Genomic DNA, 16,522 nt, shown 5'->3' with positions numbered 1-16,522 from the left:
GATTTCAGGGTTGAAATGCTGTCTTTTGCAACAAGTCAAGAGGTCTGTTTCGCAACAAGGCAATGTCTGTTTTGCAGGCTTTTTTAAACAGGAGCCTCCGAAACTTTGCAGCCCCGTGCCGGGCTGGGTCGCCATTCCCACTCATGGTCCCATTGCTAATTTCATCAGCTTTGAACCTTGTTACAGAACGATTGCCAAAGAACCCCAATGCAGCAAGGCTCCTTGCTTTCGAAAAAATAAAAAAAATGAGAGCAATGGTGAACTAACTTCATACTCTTTTTACAAAACACCTAGTTCAAGAACATCGCCATTTGTAATGGGATAGAAGGAATACATTTTAGAAATCTATTCCTGTTTGCATGACACATTTGTTGGATTGGGTGATGCCACTACTTACTTTTATTCAGAGACCTAAGTCTGTGTGTCCATATCAAACTGTGAGCTGGTAATGTCAATTTTATTTAGTTCATTCACATAAATCTTCAACAACATAACCACAGCAAGTATTAGAAACCATTTCAAAATAGCAACAAGCAGGCACATTTTCATCTCAAAAGTATAATTATTCTGAGTTAAAAGATTTGTGACATTTATATAAAGTAACAGGTAAGGCTTCAACTGTGGGATTTTCTTCATGAGAGAAAGTATCAAAAATATTTGGAAGAGCATCATTTGCATAGTTTTCTTTCCCAGAATACTCTTTTCTAGGGAGTTACATCTATTGACCAGCAGGACACAGGATCACTGGTTGACTCAAGCCTGTAATCTTTCTTGTATTGCCTGAAACAAAAATCAAACCAAGAAAAAATTGTGATAAAATAGCCAAAGGGCAGGCCCAGAATTGAACTTATGTTTTCAGATGGTACCAGGAGTCAGAGGGAGTGTGTGTGGGCAGAGCTGGCACCTCTCTGCTCCCAGAGCTGGAGGCAGCAGTGATGGGGACATGCAGGGACAGCGAGCAGAAGCTGCACGCTCACAGCATTTCTTCCACATCAGACACTTACTAAAACCAATTGAAGTGTAAAATTTTTTTCTCGTGGTAAATCCAACTGAGGAAAAACCCTCCCTTACCCATGTAAACGAGGCAGCAGAACCTCACTTTACAGGGCATTTTTAAGGCAAACTGTAGCCCCAGGATATGATTCCCCCCTGCCTCCCCCCACCATGAAATAGGAGCCTTGAGCCCTGTAGCATCACTTAACAAGTTACAAATTCAGGGTCTTAGGGGAACATTCAAGCACAAGTTCCTATTACTTACTCCAAAGAGGTGTATTCTGACAGACAAACATTCCCTTAGTTTAATTTCTTTTGATCTCTGGCATTAGCTGATAAAATACGTCTCAAGGCATGTACATCATTCACCCTTATCCCGTATCCGTTACCTGGTTACTTTGTGCTCAGACCCAGACACACTTAGGAGTCGTTCATCAGCTCTCTGATTGATGTTGGAATTATTCGCAAATTGTGCTTTTGAATAAAATTGACCTAAGCAACAGACACACAAATTATTTAAAAATACAAGACATCTGAGTATTGTTGTTCATTTGACCCAAATGGCAGCTGTGACGCCAGGTAAGCAGCCATCTGCCTCAGAAAGCAAACAACAAAATCCCCGTGTTTCAGCTGTGATCTCCTGTTACCCCTAACACCCCTACACAGAGAGATCTAGCCTTGCTCTGATGGGTTTTCACATGTTTTTGGTGGTTTTAGAGTATGCAGCCTCTCTGTTTGCAAAGTTTTTGACACAACTTCCACTTTAGCCGATCAGGATTTTTGGAGTTGAGATGTTCAGGACCAGCTGGCTTTCATTTTCTAACTCTGATTGTTTACAATTTTAAGTACATTATTTATAGTCCATTATTTGACATCACATGAATTTGCTGCATAAATTCTGTCATTCCACAGCACTGTTGAGGTTAAGCCCAACCATTATTTTAGTCTTATTTTAACATTTTCTAAACCCATGATAGTCTAGGCTTGTACCACCGGTGAGCGGAAAGGCATTACGTTACGTTTCAAGGGTAAGACCCCCCTGCTTCACAGGGTCTGGATTGCTGTGCAATAAAAGGTGATAAAAATGCATCATTAAATACATAATGATACATACCCAGAAGTCCACTGACTTTGTCAGAGAAACGGTCGGTGTTCAAGAAATACAGACCAAGGAAATAGTCTGGAAACTTTACAAAGGAAATTTTTACTGTGACTGTATCAGACAATGATGCTGTAACACTCCTTTCCTTCTCAACGGAGACTCTCAGCCTAGGAAGTAAATTATAGCGTTATTCCCAAGGAGAATAGGAAGGAAGAATATGTATTTAACTAGCTGACATTAAGGTATTAATTTAATTTTTGCCTTTTGTCTCTTTGCAATTGTATTTTTTATGATCTGTTGGTGGTTATTTTTAAGCTAGAAAATATTAAGTAGCGTATCTTTTCTCTCTATGCTGCACAACTGATCTTTCCCACATCAGGCTGCATGCAAATACAGCAACAGAGAAGAACCTTTTGCTGATGAAAACACATTATTATCCATAATGACAAGAAATGCTTGGATAGAAAAAAAGAGGGTTTTTTTTCATCATTTTAATGAGAAAAAAGGTAGACAATAAAATAATTCAATCCATTTTATAAACAAGTCAAATACTTTTTTTCTTGGATATTTCACAAGTTTTCTCAGACCTTGCCTTTCTTCTAACCCATTTATTTTATTTTGACCCCAGGTGGGCTTGCAGAACACAAACATCCACTGTTGTTCTTCTCCCTCATGGGTCTGGATAGACAAACCCACACCCAGCGGTGCTGGTGTACAAAGTGCTGCGGTTGCAAGGGCTCCGGGGCTGGTTTGAAGCAGTAGGATCATTCTGCTTGGCAGATGACAAATTCTAGAACTAGGGCATAAATCCAGCACGTTCTTGGCTCCGTTTGGTTTACAAAAATAATTGAAAGCAGTTGTTTTAGGACTGCTGTTATAGTCTAGAACTGGCTATAAAGGAGGGAGTGCTGTGTGCCGTCTGCAGATCCTCCTGGAAGTTTAATTCGGCAATGCAAAAAAGCTGGTGGAACTAGCTACATTCAGCTCTTTCTTGCGGTAGTGAAGGATCCTGCTCTAATAATTCCGACAAACGAAGTCTACATTTAAAGTACCCTTTCCCCAAGAGCAGGCATTTAGTTACAGACAGCTATTCAAACACTTTATGCCTTCCCATAAAAAATGTCAGCTGCCCAGACGCGAGTTATTGCTAAAACTGAGGAGAAAGAAAACTTCAGCCTGTGTGGAGCCAACTAATGTATAAAAGAGACAGTAAATGCCAAAGCCATCACTTCACAGCACTCGCTCTGCGGCTGGAGGAACACCAGTGCCTGGTGGCCTCCGGCACAGCAGTGGCACGGGGGCTGCTATGCGCCGCAGCGGGTCCTTTCCTTTGGCAGATAAATGTTGTGCCTCTGATGTCGAAGCAGAAAGGCAGGCTGGTGGTGCAGTAGTTTTGATTCTCTTACACAGGCATGGAGATTTAAAATAAAACATTTTTGTTTCCTGTATTTGAAATGGGGGATTGTGAAGGTACCCTGCTTCCGCTCACGTGGAGTTACTCACTGGATAAGGACATTTGGAGGCACTTACTTGAAGCAAATGTGAAAGCACACATCTGGATGAAAAAAGATCTGACACGTTTTCAAGTTTGGGAAAGGACGGGGCGACATTTCTTACCCCTGGAGGGTGGAGGTAGCTGATTCCGTCCATGGCAGCCGAGTGCTCTCGTTATTGTGGCTTAGGACGATCTCATCCATGGAGACGTGGATTCGCACAGGGAGATTCACATAGTTAATTTCAAACTGCACAAAGCGGTTTATTCTGTCTCCAAGTTTCCCCGTCACAGTGAGTCCTTTAATAATATCGGCACAATTTGTCAAGTGACCGTGCTTTTCAAGTAGGAGTGATCATAGTAAAACTGCTTCAACTTTGTTGCTGAAACAACTTCAGGGTCTCAAATCTAGTTTCGAGAGGCACAACTCCCCAGATTTCAGCTCCACGTGCCCCAAGGCTGCGGTGGGGTCACTAGAATCTCTTTACCCCCACATTGCCACCTCCTCTTGCAGAGGTGGCTCTGCTCCATAACCAGAGCAGCTGACAACCGGCGCCTGGGGCCACGGCTCATCCGAGTACCGAACCACGGAAAAACCGCAGCGCGTTAAGAGCGTGCATCTTTCTGCTAGCACGTAGGGACCGCAGGCTTTTAAGATCTCTGCATCCTCAGAAGCCCCCAAGGGCTGGGCAGGGGAAAAGCCTAAAGGCCATGATGTGACACGAGGAGGAGAAGGAGGAAACCCACAACCAGACCTGTGAGAAGTGCCCTCAGCTGCTGCACAATGAAAGTTAATATTGCCTAATAGAGGGGAAAAATGAGCCACAGCCTCTCCGGTCACTGCAAGGCAGCAGGTATGATATGGCACGTCACAAAAGGGGGTTATTCCCAAAGACCCAACTGCTCTCGTAGACCAAAGTGACTCTCCTTTGTCCTTGGTGTCAGGGGTAATCTGGCTCACTCACCTTGCTCTGGATCTGACAGCAGGTGGACAGAGGGCTGTGCTTTTCTGTCAGTATTTAAACAGATTATTTCATTTTGTCTGGGTAATTGTAAGAGAAGCTGTGGATATTCATTGGCTGAAAAGCCAGAAGAACAATGTTAGCATGCAAAGAAAAATCTAGCCTGTGCCCTTTGGATAGGCACAGCAAAACTACTTAATCAGTTTATACCAAAAATATTATTTATAGCTTTTATAGATTAGAATGATTAAAATCAGCACAGTAATAACTATTGAAAAGCACACCCAGGCACAGCATCTTGATACGAATGAAAACAACAGATTTTTAAACTTAGAGTCTATAAAGGACAACGAGCCCTTAAGAAAGCTGCGGCTGAAGAGCTGTTGTACTACATTTCTGTTAGTGGTTATATCCTCAAGCCAGAGAGGCTCTCCCATGGGATACGGGGATATTTTTCACTTATGTGGAAAGAACCAGCCAAAGTTTGCAAGAAGAGGTAAAGGGTTTTCATAGAATTGATGCAGTCAGGAAAAACATTATTGTATGAAAAACTATACATTACAGTTCTATTAATTATTAAAATGGGACTAGTATATGTCTTACTTACCAAGAGGTTGTGCTCTCATTTTGTCTCTTAGCCTGACAACTGAAATACTTAAAATTAGTCAGAAGAGTTTAATGAAACATTTTTCTCTAAGTCTGCTCATTAACCAGGAAGAATGCTGTGACAGAAGCCTTTTTAGCAGGGCTCTTCACCGACTTCTATGGAGAGCTTTACTTAAAACAAAATGTCCCAATGGGGAAAAAAAAAGCACAACGTCCAGTGCCCATGTCTCTTAGGATCGACCATGCCACTGGGGCATGCTCAGCCCGAGGTGCGGGAGGGTTTAGAGCTGCGTTTCCAAGAGCCGCTACGCAGCATTGAACCCAGCGCGCCCACCCCAGCTCCTCTCGCACGCGACTGTGAATAACTACCTACTGACAACAGCTTCTTGTTGCTGCCGGACTGGGGCTCAGAGCGCCATCGACCTGAAACAAAAGGTTTTTCCAGTGTTTTCCAAACCCTGTTGGTTTGGGGTCGTGCCTTGCATCTCCCTCCCCATCCTTTAAACAGGGAATCCCTCCTGCTCATTGCCCACTGACTTTTTTGGATACAGCCGCAAGCGCACGTGTGTGGATCCTATGCAGGCAGCAGCCAGCGCCTTCTCTGCTCCGCGCTGTGGGAGCTCGTGGCAATGCCGAGCTCTGTCTCTGCAGCACCTTGTGATTTCCTCCTTACAGGACAGCCGCTGTCATCATGCAGATGGCTGTGCCCCACATTGGCTTTACACAGCAAACCCCAGGACTGGAAAATTATTTTTTTTTACACCCATTTCCTTCAGCTCACTAAGATATGTTTTTCCATTTTTTCCCCACATTTATTTTCAGGAACTATAATAATTTTTTATTTCTGAAAAGGGACTAAGATTGTTTTTAAAAGTTTATAGTTCACTATAAAATATCTGTGGACTGAAATACATATAATAAAAACTAATTGTATATCAAGTGGGCATCCACAATCACAATGTATTTATTAATGTTGCTGTGAAGCCACATAAGAAAAGAACTTTATAAAATTGTTCTGAGTAAAAACAAAGGAGGAGCACTTACCAGGAGGTGAGCCACTCCTCAGTCTATAAGCATCTGCAAATAGAAAAGACAGTACCTGTATTTTATTCATGATTGTATTGCATACCTTACAGGTGTGTTTCAAACATCGAATCTGTAATTCTCCAGCTGCATCTGTCTTCCTTTTCCAAAGCAAACTATCTGCAGTAATGAAGTTCACAAAACATGAGCACTGATCCCTGGAAAATATTTCCAGCCAAAGGACAGAAATGGACAAAAACTACTAAGAACTTTGTAAGAACTAAGGGATTTGCAAAAAGGGATTTGATTGTCTGCTAGATGCCTGGGGCCTCACCCGCCTGGTGCACGGGGACAAGAGCGGGGAGTGGTGGTGCCGGTGCAGCAGAGTTGCCCATCCCTGGTGCAAGGGCACATGTGCTTCTGGTGGAAGGGGCACCCGGCGTGGGAGGCTCTGCAAAGGGACTGGATCCATGTGGAGCTACAGCACCAGCACAGGCTCACAACATGGTCCCTCTGGAGTGCTGCAGCCCCAGACAAGAGCTGTTACCGGCAGTTAAAAATCAGATGAGTTCAACAGGAGAAACTACAATACCCAAAAGAGCACATCAAACCTCCCTTGGTCCCAGTGGTCCAGCATCCTGTTTGCTCTTTCTCTTCCCCGGGAGAGCAACAGTGCTCAGCAGTGCTCTGGCGGGCACCAACCCCAGATCCAGTGGGGACATCCCTGTGCCCTCCAGCAGCCGTGCCTGCCCGACCATCACACCGACGTAGGGCGTGGCACCTGCTCCGGAAGCAGGTCGTGCTGCAGAGGTGGCCCCAAACTCTTCTCCCTTGCAGCCAGAGGGAGCTTTGAGGGAAGGGCAGCTCCAAGCCCTGCGTGTCCCCTGAGCGAGGCAGGATGGTCGCTGGACCGTGCTTCTGGTCAGGGAGTTTTCTGGTATTAAACTCCCCAGCGCCACTTTGAAACAGGTAACCTTCAGAGAACCGGGCAGCATAATAGTTCCCTCGATTCATTTCTGTGAAAGAACTAGAGCAAAACCAGGACTCTTCACCTATAAAAGCATTGCTATTATCATGTACTATCATAGCTGAGATTATCAGATTAATAATGCTGGAAGTTTAAAATTAATATGCTATTATTTCAATTTAAAGAGAGTAAAAAATACCTAAATCATCCTCAGCAGTCATTCCAATATATCTTGAGCTTAATTTTTTGACAGATGCTTCACACATGGTAGGAAGAAGCAGAAAACATCATTAGCACTGTTCACTTGAAGAACTGCTTTTCCTCATGAGATAACGACAGTTTTGGCCTTTGAGTCTTTCTGAATGGAAGGTTTTCTACCCTTGACTATGTTATCCACCCAAACCCTGCACAGAACTTGGCAATCATTGCTTCTGTTTTGCTTCGCATATTTTTCCAAATCTCAGAGAATTCCCTCTGTAGAACAACCACCACAAGCTCTTTTTTTTTTTTTTTTCCTTTAGAGACTATTATGGAAATATACTACTGGAAAAGAAGAAAACATTTACCTCCTACTGGAAAACTGCTGGGCTTCTCATTATCTAACACAAGGAAGAGGGACAGATTAGTGACATACAGTCAAACAACCAAATGACTTTACCCATGTGAAAACCAGAAAACTGGGACAAGTGAGTGTTGGGCTTCAGGTGATGAGCTTTTTTTTGTGTTAAAGGATAGCTGGATAGAGCACATGCAAGACTACTTGCGATAGCGTGCTCTCCTCCCCTGCATTCATTTTTCCACTTTAATGCTACAGAGGAAAGTGCAGAATCCCCTCACAGTGACAGGAATGTTAAGTAACAACTGTTAAATTACTTTTAGTTAATATTTAAACAAATTATTTTGCGTTTCTATAGTAATGGCAATTTCACCACTTCACCTTTTAAAAAAACGGTGTTTTATTTTGAAAGGAAGATAATCCCTGAACTCCTGTCTCTGATATAGCGTATTACTACGTCACATCACTCTAAAATGAAGCTATACTGGAGGTCAACAACAAATCATCAATAACAGCAGCATATTTCATGGGGGCTGTTTGATGCCCCATTTACCAGCTTCGGTGGGTTTGTTCGCCAGCTCCATCTGCTGCTGGCCAGCGGGTTTGGTGACCACCATGGAAGTGAGGGGCGTAACGAAGCTGTACCGCAGAGACAGCTCTAAGGCCTGTGCCTCCAGGGTCTTCTGGTCCTCTTCTTGTGCTGAAATACTAAAGTCTGTGTTAATGATGCAGAAATAACATATAGAGACTATGCGCTGGTCGTCTTCAGATTCTTTTTCATATTAGCTGTGTCTTAGATATTTTTTATTATTAAGGGTAAGTAGTCTTATTGCGATAACTCAGCTGTTCATGTGCTTGAAATTATGGAGATGTTTAATTGTTTCCAACACTGAAGCCTATGCATGGTTCAAATACATAAAAATAATAGATGTATGATCTACGAAATGTCTTATGGACATACTTATTGTTGTCTTTACCAGCTACTGCCGTTCACTTATCTACAGACAATATTTCTGGATGCATAACAGCAGCTCAACACAATCAATGCAATTAAAATCTATTTCACAGTAATGTCATGAAGAGTATTTTCTATCATGTTTTCATATGTGTGTGTATACACACACACATTTAATGATACAGCACTATCATAACCTGAAAGGCACCTCATGTTGCTCACACAGGAATGTAGTATTCTTCCAGTATACTATGTTTTTAATGCTATCTGCAGAAATATTTCTGTTTGTGTTTTCCGATCATATAATTTGTGAATAAGGAATCTGTGTTTTAAGAAGTTAGAAATTTATAATACAAAAAATTAAAATAGCTTACGATTTTTCCAGAAGCTGTTGAATGGTTAAGTAAGCCCACAGTCTCTCTATGAAATTTCCAAAGATGTAACTTTGATTTTGAAATACTTCCTCCTTCTCTTTGACTTTGGCTTCTTCTTTAAGAGTCAAGTCACTAGAATGCTGAAGTGGGAGAAAACTGACTGTCAAAAGAACAGTTCCAGACTTCTTTTATAGTCACATTATTAGACTTAAAAGAACATCTTTCTGTACCAAAGCGCCCTTTTTGTGCTTCAATCTTGTCCTTTCCCATTGGAAAACGCAAGTCCAAACTACCAAAGCAGCATGTATTTTGGATATGTATTTCTGGGCTTGAAACAATGTTGAAAAAAGGAGGTAATGAAATTGTTCTATTGAAACATTTTTTTAGATTAATAATCCAGATTCCCTTCTTCATTCTGAAAATACAAAACAGTTTCCCAAAAGTGCTTGGAAGGCCAAAATATTATAGTTTGAAAGGATTAAAATTGCTAATTTGCTTATTTGTGGACATACGTCAAGCTTTTTCTTTTGTAGCAAATTCAGGAGGGGAAAGTTGTTTGAATTCTCAGATATTTTCCTAAAATGAGAAAATAGCTGAATCCCCAAATGCAGAGAACATATACTGCACACGAAAGACTTCCTGAGGTCTCCTATTGCACCATAAAAGACAGAAGGGAGATAATGTTTTTCACAGTTAGTAAACTAAACACTTACTGACTGAGCTTTAATTTCTACTGGCAAAAGATCAAGCTCATTGCTAATTTTTCCAGATACTATAATTTCAGATCCTTCAAAAAACAGCTTGAAATTGTTCTTGGTTAATCCCTCAACGGCATTTTCTGGATACTGCATTTCAATTTTCATTAATATTGGGGTAGCCACCTCTTGATAAAAGCCCTGAAGAGAAGCAGAGAGAGAGTACGCACACAAATGACTGCAAAATTACGCAAAGCAATATACTGAATGCCTAAAACCCCCTTAAAAAGAAGGGAGCAAAGCTTTTCCTTCAGTGGTGTAAGACTGCTGCAAACTTAAACAAACAAACAAAATTTCTTCACAAGGTTCACACACCTTCTCCAGTCAGGCTGGAGATGCCAAATAAACTTGTATTTCCCATGGTAATTCAAGTACCCAAGCAGCATCCCCATTATCACCATCCCACCCAGGTAGGTGTTTTGCTTTAGCCACTTTTCACATTCGATTTTTTAAACTTGACTAATTCCAATGATTAATATTTCTCTTTCTGGATTGGGGCTGGCATTAAGCAAATCCAGTCTCTGTATATCCAGCCAAAACAGGTAGACGTGGCTTCCCCCAAAAAAAAGAGAATGTCCCGAAAGTTATAACCCCTCTCCAGATGGACAGGAAAGACCCAGGCTGGTGGTACTGCAGAGCCAGTTTGCCTGTTAGGTGCCTCAAACTACCTGGTGATTTTTAGGGAAACCATAACAAACAGCTTCCAACGGTGGTACTTCAAGCAGTTTGAAACTGGACCCAAGAACAGAAGTTTTTCCACCATCACCTCCCCTGGACAATTTGTCTTTTTGCAGAGGTACAGAAATGTGTGAGTTTCCAGCTGATTTGAGGAGGACTTCTTGAGTCTGAGTCCTGGTTAGGGTACCAACCCTCAGATACCCCAAAACTGCCTTCCTCCCTCCCCAAAATTAACAGATAAACCCAACTTTTCATCTCAGAAAATCTGTGGTTTTGCGGCTAAGACTAGACATAAGGTGTAGCTGATAGAAGGCTTTTCTGGCATACTCCTTCCTCCTGACCTGGAGCTGTAAGGCTGCATCAGCGTTTTCATATATACGACGTGCTATTCCCCCATTGCGTAGGGCCATTTTCTCCAGAAACTTATAACTGACATCAAACCCGAAGCCAAGGCAGAAAAGAGCATATTTCCCATTGACTGCTTTCTGAATGTTTTCTTGAATGACTCCCACATTACTCTCACCTGTAATGGAAACAAAAACATACCCTTGTTTGTTTGGTTTTTTAAAGCACAAAAAGACAGCAAGTGGGTTTAGTGGCAAAAACTGCCTAAAGAATTTTAAAAATCATTCAGAAGAAAATATTAAAAATATATGGGACAGAATGCCATTAAATGAACTGGAGATGAACGCACCACTCTGCATTCAGAGTGGCAGAACCTGATTCTCCCCCTTAATGACTTTTACTGATTTCCACTCATGTCGTCATAGTTAAGTGCAAAATATTTTACAAGATTATGGGGGCCAGAGCAGGTTTTTAAGAGAAAAGGGACACATACAAGTCAACAGCTCAAGGGGTGGAAACACTTGATCAAACGTTGGGAAGACAAGTATAATCTGTAAAAATTACGTGCGTGAATTCAGAGAGGAATGGATTGGTTAATGGTAAAATTCACACAAACTACAAATTAACTCCGCCTTGCTTCTCTCCCAGCCCCTCTGCGTGACAAAGGGAAAAGATTTTCACACCATGCTCTTAACCCATTTGAAGAGCTGCTGACGGCCCTGTATGGAGAGCTTCTCTATCAACATTTCCAGGCAGGAACTGTCACTGCCTGTAGCAATATGATGGGAGCAGCTCCAATTTTTCCCTTTCAGCCTGCTTTGCCAAGGCAGGCAGTGTATGCAGTAACGCTGCATGTATTCGTCTGGCACTCCACGCCGGCCTGAGTTCTAGCCAACTTGTGGATGGTGCAACGTGCTCGGGGATATGTGAGACTCATTGTGGCTCTGCTGAGCAGGCAGCACCAGGAGCTGAGTTTTATTTAAAAACCCAAACAAATAAACCAACCCCAAAGCAGTATGGATCACACGATCTGAAAGGGAGACTGATCTTATTTGAGGGCTTACAGCTGAATTAATATTGCTGGCCTTGGAGAGGTGCTGGTGCCACACAAAACTTAGACAAACTCCTGTTCAGAACAAGTGATGTTTGTGCCATTGCATTGGGAGTTACTGTTTATTTAACCCAATATTTCTATTTCAACCCTCTGGTTTGTGCTATGCCAGCTGATCACCAGTTAAGAGCTAGACGTGGAAAAGAATACAAAACAAGTGGCACCTTGAAAATATCTCAGGTTTGGGGCAAGGGAGATGAAGAAATGTAAGCAATACTTCTCCAGTGGGACTGTACGTAATGTCCATATACTGTATGTATACTGTATACATATACAAAATGTCCATGTTTCAGCTCTAAGTATTTTACTTTCACATTTCAGCTGTGCCTGGAGTATCTCCAACAACTCCCTTGAGTTTATAAATTAGGAAGCCAATGGTATTTAGCAAAACAGTTCGCAGCTAAGGGATGAGTAGTCACGGGCAGGCAGGCTTTGCCATCACTTCTTACAGCCCTTGCCAGAGCCCTCTCATAATCATCCTCCCTCCAACGCACATCCAGCCCAGCTTGCTTATATCAAAGCTCTTCTGAAACACAGACTATATGAACATCTGGGATGCAAGTGTAAAAGATTTAAAAAAATCAAGGAGAGAGAGGACTGAGGCTAGGATTTACCCACCAGAAGTGGGCTGGCCGTCTGTCAGCAAAATAATCATGGAGACACTCTGTTCTGGCAGCCTCTCGGCTTTATCCAGCACGCTCACGGCAGTCAGCAGGGCACGATTGATATCCGTGCCTGTAATGAGAAAGCGGGCATCACTCACCTAAAAAGGATAATCATCCAAAGAAATTGGTGCACTTCATCTGCAGAGGCCCTGCAGAATTGTTTAAAGTTTTCTGCAGGAAGCAATCTTTCAGAGAGAGAAGGATTTAGGGGTTTAGCCTACTGGGTTTAATTACGGTGTATTATATTGCAATGGCAATGCTGGAGTATTCTTTTGGGAGCATTTTCCATACTTATGTCATGAGAAACACAAACATGTCTAGAGCCACTAATAAGTGCTTGAATAAACACACTGTCATCTGTTAACGTAAATTTAAGAAAAGTCTCCTAGCCTTATTTGAGAAGTCAAAGAAAAGACATAGGCACAGGTGGGCTTTATCGGTATTAACTCCTGGGATAAGAAAACTTACATTAATATTAACAGCATAACATTAACAAGAGATATAGCCTTTTATACGTGCTTAAAAATAAATAATAAAACTAAGCACACTGATGCAGCAATTGAAATGCTTCAAGCCTATTTTGACTATTTCGTTTCTGTAGCGTGGCTTACATGGGAGTGTAACTTTAGATGGGTTTTATTTTACAAGGGGACCCTTGACATTAAAAAAATCAGCAAATCATTGTGAAATGTTTGAGCAAATTACCATTTTTCAGAAAAAAATGTACTATTGGAAATCTGTCAGCCCTCTCTGTTATAAAAATCTGAAACAAATCTTGGTGGCTTGTATGGTTCATAGATGTGATCTAGCCATCTCTCCCCTATATCCGTATCATAGTCAATAATTCATCCACCCCGCCCCGAATCAGCCTTTCTATCCCATTTGTCACTCACATAAATATCAAAAATCACATGTGAACTTACTTGCTTTGTGAGCACTGATGGTAGTTCTGTGGCACTATATGATTAGTAAAAACACTAATTTTTTTCTAAGCAATATATTATATTGGGTGCATGTTTGTGGTTACAAGCATCTAGGTCGTGCTTTGTACCTCCACTAGCAGAAAGAGTTTGCACGAATCCTGCAGCACTTGCCACGTTCTCTGCAGTGGCTTGCAGCAAAGAGCTTTTCCACTCCACCACTTTGCTGTTAAAGGTGATAACGCTGAAATGATCTTCTGGGCGGAGGTCTTTCAAAATCTTCAACAGAGCATCCCTCGTCTGTTCCAAGGAGAGAACAACCACGTTGAATATTTCTACTTCTCTGCCAGAACTGGGATTGGAATTGCAGTGAAATAAGGGTGTTTCTCTACTGCACTAGTCAAGATGCAGCCCAAAGCCCTTATTTACTCCTAATGGTGTATTTCAGGTTGAGACCATCAGAAATGGCCGATTCACTTCACTTACAGACACAAAAAGGTGGGCTTGTCTGCTCTCTAGCAAAGCTACACACACAGTCATTAATACAGGCAAAACAGACAAACTAATTCCATAAACTTCACTAAAGGAAAGAATTAGAAGCAAGATATTCTGCAAAGACACAGAAAAAACGCTCTCTGCCTTAATGTTTGATACCCGTGAGAATGGCTGTATCAGCAAAGCGTTGCTCTTTAATAGCTTAAATCTGTACATACACATTTTCAAGCATTTCTGTATGTCTGAAAACATCGCTGTGTACAAAACCAGCATGTGTTTCAAATGCGAAATTCACAGTCACTTCCTCGAAAGGCTGGTGTGTGTGACCGATGCAAGCAGAGGTCAGTACTTCACCTGTTCAATTTTCCTGCCTGCCATGGAGCCACTTCGATCTATAACAAAGATGACATTTTTGGGAAACACCGGCATTTCAGGGGGTGCGAAGTAATGCACAAAATACCCATTGACAATCTGAAATACAGAATGTGAAATCATGTATAAAATTGTATCTAAATAAATAAATATTGCTTTTTAATGTTCTGGCATAGCAGGAAGGGGGTGCATGCTCAGCATTCTGTCGTTCTAGATAAGCCCAATTCAAAGGGGCTTAAATGTATTTCCTAGCTGGAAGCGAGACTACCTGTGGAGAGCAAATTACTTTCTAAAATAAAAAAAATAGATATTATATCATACATATGTCACTGAGGCGTATATCTGTATTATCACTGTATATTATGTTACCTCTTTATTAACATCTATGAGCACATCTCTGCTCATTGACTGAGACTGTCATCTTTTAGCACATCCATGTATACTTCATTAGTGAAATGGAATGGAAAATAATGTACTTTATTCCCTAGGATATGCATCGGTCTGTGAATATTTTTAAGTTCTTGCTCTCTTTAGTTATGCCTCAGTTGTCACAAGAAAGAAAAGAAAACCAAGCAGTCATTTTAATAGTTATATAAATCACCTTCCTCTAAACTTCATTTACAAGAAGTCACAAATACACTTTAGATGAGCCAAAATAACAACCAAAAAGAATGAGAGACACACATCTATAAAGTGGCAATATAGACTTGGTATTGAAACAAAAAATGAAAGATTGATTTTTTTTTGCATGGATGATCCATTCTTGCAATGTGTCTGGTGTCTCTGGGGCTTTGCTGAACAACGCCATCAGCTCCTACTGACCCTGGACTAATGGAAACAGCTTTTCCTGTCACCCTTGGTGTTTCAAAGTAAATGTTGCTGTTTTGCTGTGACTGCACTTCACATTCAGACATATCTATGATCTGAAAGCATTTTTATTTCTATTTCTTTTTTACCTGTATATCCCCTGCAGTGGCCTCTCTCTTAACATCGTAACGCACAACAAAATCACCATTGAGGAGGGTTTCATCAAGTTCAGGATTTATCTTCTGTTGATCTACAGTTGGCTTAAATAAAATATGGGCCTGCAAAGCGATCAGAAGAAAAGATCTAAAGCAACATAACTTAAAGCTGCCACTGGCAGCAACGTCTGGCAGCCGCTGCTTTACCTTGGTTTCGTTCTGCACTTTTGTGAGCGCCTCAGTTAACTCATTTGTCATGAACGTGCTGTCTGTCTCCAGGAAGCGTATGCCTTGGGGTTCAAAGATGTGCACATCAATCTGACAGCAGAGAAGTTGGCATCAGCATCTCAGAGGGTACACGACCATGCCCGAAAGACACCGTGCCGCTCCTTGCCCAGCCCGCACCAGGGCAGCTCACCTGGAAGTGCTCAACAAGCTGCTTCGGTCGGACCTTGATCAGCAGCTCGATCTTCCCCAGTTGCCGCTTCAACAGTTCCTCATATGTCAGCTCAAAAGTGACTTTGCTGGCGGCCGCAATGCTGATGGAAACGTGAAACTGCTCCAGTTTTCTGCCTGTGATTCTGGGGGGGTGGATAAAACAAAGATTTACCTCCTGCGGGGAAAATTTGCTTGTGGTAGGCAGGGTTTATGAAGTGTGCTAAATAACGGCCAAAGGGCCACATGGAATAAATAAAAAAAGAGTAGCAGTAAGTCTTATTAATCATTGAGAAGATTTTTTTACACTGCAGGCGGTGTTATATTACATTAAGCGTGCTATGGGTGCTGCATACGCACGCTGAGAAATGGAGCAGAAACCTCTGCACGCCTCAGACTGGGATCAAGCAGAACTGGGACTGGATACATGGGAAACACAGATTAAATATACCCTGCAATCATGATGTCTGCTCAAGCGCCATGGTCCTCTGCGCTTGCAGGGAAGCAAACTGAACAACCGAGCATCATCCCAGTCCCACAAGGTGCTCCGGCATGACAGCAAGTCCCAGGGCAACACCAAACACCAACCCCTCCAACTGAAGCCCATTACAGGATCAGATATAAATCACATATATATGTGAAGATATATATACACACACACACATCATCCCTCCCAAAGAGAACCCAAGGCTCCTTTTCACATTTATCATTGCTGAGAAGTGACTGGCTCCAGCATTTACCCTGTTCCCAACCC

General features: G+C 41.9%; 1 protein-coding gene across 1 annotated transcript in view; it reads right to left on the bottom strand.

Moving 5' to 3' along the window:
• Positions 1–704: 704 nt before the first annotated feature.
• The window catches only part of ITIH4 (inter-alpha-trypsin inhibitor heavy chain family, member 4), a 19,099-nt gene continuing 3,281 nt past the window's right edge, over positions 705–16,522 (bottom strand). The window contains exons 4-21 of the mRNA XM_010285962.1: positions 15,752–15,914; positions 15,541–15,651; positions 15,328–15,456; positions 14,354–14,470; positions 13,636–13,804; positions 12,538–12,654; positions 10,805–10,986; positions 9,744–9,926; positions 9,031–9,170; positions 8,255–8,409; positions 7,712–7,744; positions 6,881–6,959; positions 5,157–5,203; positions 4,553–4,666; positions 3,713–3,887; positions 2,108–2,262; positions 1,383–1,485; positions 705–780 (exon numbers count right to left, since the gene is read on the bottom strand). Of these exons, the coding sequence (XP_010284264.1) occupies positions 705–780; positions 1,383–1,485; positions 2,108–2,262; positions 3,713–3,887; positions 4,553–4,666; positions 5,157–5,203; positions 6,881–6,959; positions 7,712–7,744; positions 8,255–8,409; positions 9,031–9,170; positions 9,744–9,926; positions 10,805–10,986; positions 12,538–12,654; positions 13,636–13,804; positions 14,354–14,470; positions 15,328–15,456; positions 15,541–15,651; positions 15,752–15,914 (2,248 nt within the window). The remainder of the gene's footprint in view (positions 781–1,382; positions 1,486–2,107; positions 2,263–3,712; positions 3,888–4,552; positions 4,667–5,156; positions 5,204–6,880; positions 6,960–7,711; positions 7,745–8,254; positions 8,410–9,030; positions 9,171–9,743; positions 9,927–10,804; positions 10,987–12,537; positions 12,655–13,635; positions 13,805–14,353; positions 14,471–15,327; positions 15,457–15,540; positions 15,652–15,751; positions 15,915–16,522) is intronic.

The sequence above is a fragment of the Phaethon lepturus genome, unplaced genomic scaffold (assembly GCF_000687285.1).
Source record: "Phaethon lepturus isolate BGI_N335 unplaced genomic scaffold, ASM68728v1 scaffold18304, whole genome shotgun sequence".
In the NCBI taxonomy this organism is placed as follows: domain Eukaryota; kingdom Metazoa; phylum Chordata; class Aves; order Phaethontiformes; family Phaethontidae; genus Phaethon; species Phaethon lepturus.
This window is presented reverse-complemented; position numbering and strand designations above follow the sequence as displayed.